Here is a 5589-nt window from a genome sequence, read left to right on the forward strand (position 1 = left end):
TGTCGTCAGAAACATAGCAAAAATCGAGTATAACGTGTATCATTATGTAATGGCAGAAATGCGGCAAAAATTGAGCATAGCTTACCAACATAAATAGAGCAAATTTCAAACATTTTATGCTGGTATAATATATCGGCAGAATGCATACAGAGATTGCACATAACTTGCTGTCACGGTGTAACAGCAGATTGTCGGTAGAAATCAAACTTGTCGGCGAACACGCTATGACGGCAAAAACACGGCAGAAATGCAGCATGCTCTGCCGTCACATGATGATATTTAATTAAATGGTATTATGATACATCGTATATTTAATTTAATGATACTTTAATACAATTAATAAAATTAATAATTTATTTTTAAAAAACTTGAAAAACACAAATTGTTTTATTAATGCTTAATTCTATAGATTTTGTATATATACATTCTGTAGACAAGATATAATTTAAATAAAATTTTACAAATTTATTTAAAATTGCCAAACAACATGCGTGTAACGTATTTTTTAATCCTTTCTAAAACATTCGAAAGAAACAGCTCTAATTTATTTTAAACACATTTTTATATAGCTATCCACATTACTTACTAAAAAGACTATGTAATAAAACTGTTTTTAAACTATAGAGCAATACGATATGAATATAATGTTAAGTATAAGAAGCGTTATATTTATTTTAATATATCAAGAATGTTCCGTATGTGAGTTTATCATTCTACTTTCTTCAATATTTGTTATGTGTTGTATAAGTGACATTAGAACTTTATACATAATAAAATTATACATGCATAATAGCATGCGTGTGCAGAATTATATACAGATTTTTTTTTTAAATATTCGTTTAAATTTTAATATGAATTTTTTTTATTAATATATTGTATTAAGTTGTATATATCTTATGCTAGCTAATAATTATAAAAAAATTTCTACTAGTTAATTTTATTAATGCTAAACATTTTTACAATAAATTTAAAATAAATTATAATGTATTTTGTTAATTTAGTAGTTAGTAAAATGCTCGCATGTAAAATAGTAGAAAAATGGGCTTTAGGTTTTTTACATTTTATGTGTAATATTGCCTTTAGGTTTTTTACATTTGCTAGCATTTATTAAAGAATAAGACGAGCTGTGTTGCTACGCAATAGTAATTATTTAAAACAGACGTCTATTTGTTATCGCTCTCGACAACGGTCTGCGGATTCGCGGACACATGCTGCGTCACATTTCACAAGCTTGTGATTGGTGGAACCGTTAGCGTTGTCGAGTGGCATTTTTAACAATTGTCGCGCTTTGCATCATTCTGATTGCAATAGCGAGAGCTGCCGGACAAAAATTTCATCTGCGAATATTTTGTGCGAATATAGTGTGTGTTGAAAATTTGGAAATTAAAAAATTTTTTAAATTTTTATTTGGTGAGACAGAATATTTAAACTGCAAGGATTAGACAGCGAGGAATATTATATAATCTTCATCGGTAAGAAAATAGCTACTTGGACAACAGCGAGGGATAACATCAGATAGGTAAGTCTTTTTTTATTGAAACACTTCATTTCGCGAATTTGCAATTGTCTCGTTTTAGTTATTTTAATAATTTTGATAAAATAATTTATATTCCTTATTTTTCCGTTTATACCTTAACATGTTCCGTGCCCAGCCGTATATATTATAATAAATTTAAGATGTATTATCAAAATAGTGTAGAACAAAAGAAATAAATTGCGAAATGTTTTATGATAATGTATTTGTTTATGTAAAACAGTGCTCGGAATTAGTCTGAACATTTCAGCCGATTTCCGTGGTATACGCCTCCTTTCCTCTTCTTACCGCGCGCGCCGCAGCCGCTAGAGCCAGCGCCGCCGAGCGTTAGGAGCGACACTATCTGATTATGAGTGGGTTCTTCTCCCTATTTATTAAAATTTAAAAAAATGTATTAAAATTTATTAAAAATAAATTTTTTATTTTTAAATTTATTAAGTGGAAATATTTTAATAGATTTCTATGTCACCCATGAGGTACTAATACTGACACGTTTTTCAAAAAGTGGTTTTTATCTACATTATTGCATCAATTGTTCATTCTCATAAAAGGCCAAGAAAATCTAATTAAGAAAATCTCTTTTATATATATTTTTTTTTAAATTAAGAATTTATTTTTATCTTTAGTGGAATAGGTCTACGGGGGAAACCACTTAAAAAAAAAACGCGTCAGCATTAGTATCTCATGGGTGACGTCAAAATCTATTGAAATATTTCCACTTAATAAATTTAAAATTAAAAAATTTATTTTTAATAAATTTTAATACATTTTTTTTAATTTTAATAAATAGGGAGAAGAACCCACTCACAATCAGATAGTGTCGCTCCTAATGCTCGGCGGCGCTGGCCCTAGCGGCTGCGGCGCGCGCGGTAAGGAGAGGAAAAGAGGCGTATACCACGGAAATCGGCTGAAATGTTCAGACTAATTCCGAGCACTGATGTAAAATATTGAACGGCCTGAATGGAAAATTCAGCGTAAGCCATCGAGGCACGGAACATGCTATGCTAGCTAATAATTTATTAAAAAATTACTACTAATTAATTTTATTAAGACTAAACATTTTTACAATAAATTTAAAATAAATTACAATTAATTCTGTTAATTTAGTAGTTAGTAAAATGCTCGCATGTAAAATAGTTGAAAAATGGGCTTTAGATTTTTTACATTATATTACTAATACTTTTACATTACTAATTAATTTTATTAATACTAAACATTTTTACAATAAATTTAAAATAAATTATAATTTATTCTGTTATGTGTAATATGGCCTTTAGATTATTTACATTTGCTAGCATTTATAAAACAATAAAACGAGCTGTGTTGCTATGCGATAGTAATTATTTAAAACAGATGCCAATTTTTTGTCCTTGACAACGGTCTCAAAAATTTTATCTTGGTGTGCGAATATTTTGTCTATTGAAAATTTAGAAATTGAAAAATTTTTCAGATTTTTTATTTGGTGAGACAGAATATTTGGACCACAGCAAGGGATATTATACACTCTTCATCGGAGAGAAAATAGCTACTTGGACAACAGCGAGAAATAACATCAGATAAGTATGAAACCTTATTTACTGAAACGCTCCATTTCGCGAAAAAGGTGGCATCAATTAAGTGATAGACAACAAAGAAGAATTAGATCCGAAATAAAAACTAACTTGCAAAGTAAAAGTTATATAAAGAATACTTTAAGAGAATTAGATAATATTAATACTGAAGATACGTTGGGCGCGTCACATACAAAACATACTAATTGTGTGGAAAATAATATTTGCGATAGTACGTGTTCTATAAACGTTGAAGATGACAATATTCTTCTTCATAATGATGTTCTTTCTTCTGATAATACTTTGTCTTCTGTTAGTACTTCCTCGGTTGAGCCATCGTTTCGAGAGAAACTGGCCTCCTGTTTTGTAGAAAATAATTTGACTCATGTGCAAGGTAATAATATTGTATCTCTTCTTAGAACACATTCTTGTTTTCGTAACTTACCGAAAGATGTGAGAACAATTGTAGGTACTCCACGAGATAAAGTTGTCACATGTAAAGTTGATCCAGGCGAATACATTCATTTTGATGTAGGAGCACGCATTTCCAGGGAACTTGAGCGCTTTCCAATACTCCCTGATAGCCAAGCATGTCTTGCAAAATCGCGCAACTTAATGCACTGAGCATGAGAGTTTCGACTAGTTGCTGTATATTTGCTAAAAACGTAATGCATAGTCATACGTATTCAACAACACGAGGGCAGATTTGAAACATTTTGTGTCAGCAGATTCAGAGCAAACGGAGAGCAATTGTTGCTCATTTTGTTGCCAATAAAATGACTTCTATTCATGGAAAACATTTTGCTTTGTCATTCATTTTCGACAACATAAGAGCAACATGACGGTGATAGAAAAAGATAATGATGTCTGTGCTTTTGTCGTATATTTGTTAAAAACTATTTAAATATATTAATTTGTTAAAAACTGTTTAAATATGTTAATTGTGTCTTGTAACCAATATAAAATGTCGAAAATGACCTATCTTTGTGTATGTGTGTATGTGTGTTTGCGCGAATGCGTGCAATTTAATAAATAAATAGGCGATACATCGACGATACTTGTGGCAAATTAACACAGCTTCGGTTTCTACCTATAGATATTTGCGGCAAGGTATATATATATATATAATAGATATGTAAAATAATAAATAAGTAAATTTTTCTTTCTAGTGATAACAAAAAGAAGGATTTATTTACTTATTATTTTATATGTTTGAAAAGAGTAAGGGTGCAAAAAATATATTTAACCGTTTTCGACACGCTGTTGAATTTTTGCTAAAATTTATGACTCGGCATGTGTTGTCGGCAACTTGCTGTCATTTTGCTCTTTATGTACAGCGATAAACCATTGACAGCAAACACATAGCAACTTGACAGCAACACATAGTGTAGACTCGCGAACATTAGACATTCCAAACCAATAGTGGTAGGGATATACAAAGGCCCTGCAAAACCAAATGACTCTAATGCATTTTTTGACAAAGTTATTGCGGATATAAAAAATATATTGGCTAATGGGGGTATTACTTTTCATAGAAAAAAATTACCTATACGTTTAAGATGCTTCATAGCTGATGCACCAGCTCGTGCTTTTATTCTCAATCATCGAAGCCATATGTCCAGCCATCCATGCTCTAAATGTAAAATTTCTGGTGTAATATGTGAAGGACGTAATATTTTCTGTGGTGTTAATCATTCCCTGCGAACTAATGAAGAATACATTGCATGTTTAGATGAGGATCATCATAAAGATGGTAAGAGTCCATTGTCAGAACTACCCATAGGAATGGTTTCTCAAGTGCCTTTCGAGTACATGCATCTTGTGTGTTTAGGAGTTGTAAAAAAATTATTATCTGCATGGATTCATGGAAAATACTCACGATTAACAAAGTTATCAGCAAGATCTATTTCTCATATATCCACACGCTTGAAAACACTTGCAACATATTGTCCTTCTAATTTTGCAAGACGTCCAAGATCACTTGATGCATATACAAAGTATAAAGCTACAGAGTATCGACAATTTCTTATGTATACAGGTCCAGTTGTTACTTACGGTATTCTTGATCAGGAAGTATACACACACTTTTTATTTCTGCATGCAGCAGTTAGGATTTTAGTTTCGACATCACCGTCCAAAACTTATTTGAATTTTGCTGATCTTGCATTGCGTAAATTCGTCAATAGGTGTGACGATCTTTACGGTCCGACATTTTATTCTTATAATGTACATGGTCTTATTCACCTTACAAACGATGTGCGACAATTAGGCTCTCTAGATTCATTTTCAGCTTTCCCGTATGAAAATAATATGGCTGTTTTCAGAAGATATTGTAGGAAATCTGGTTCTGTTCTTCAACAAATTTCTAACAGAGTCGCCGAAATGGAAGTACATGCAGCAATTGACTATTGCAATATTGATTCCTCAATTCATGTATCCATGAGGCATAATGTAGGTCCTCTTCCATGCAATATTGCTCCGAATTGTAATCAATATCGTAAGATA

At 31.4% G+C, this 5589-nt stretch overlaps 1 protein-coding gene across 1 annotated transcript in view; it reads left to right on the top strand.

The window, feature by feature from the left end:
- The first annotated feature begins 4591 nt into the window (after window positions 1-4591).
- LOC137001817 (uncharacterized) overlaps window positions 4592-5589 on the top strand; it is a 2313-nt gene continuing 1315 nt past the window's right edge. Inside the window, exon 1 of the mRNA XM_067360992.1 lies at window positions 4592-5581. Coding sequence (XP_067217093.1) covers window positions 4699-5581 — 883 coding nt within the window. The 5' untranslated portion in view covers window positions 4592-4698. The remainder of the gene's footprint in view (window positions 5582-5589) is intronic.

Source organism: Linepithema humile, unplaced genomic scaffold, assembly GCF_040581485.1.
Source record: "Linepithema humile isolate Giens D197 unplaced genomic scaffold, Lhum_UNIL_v1.0 unplaced_1, whole genome shotgun sequence".
Classification (NCBI taxonomy): domain Eukaryota; kingdom Metazoa; phylum Arthropoda; class Insecta; order Hymenoptera; family Formicidae; genus Linepithema; species Linepithema humile.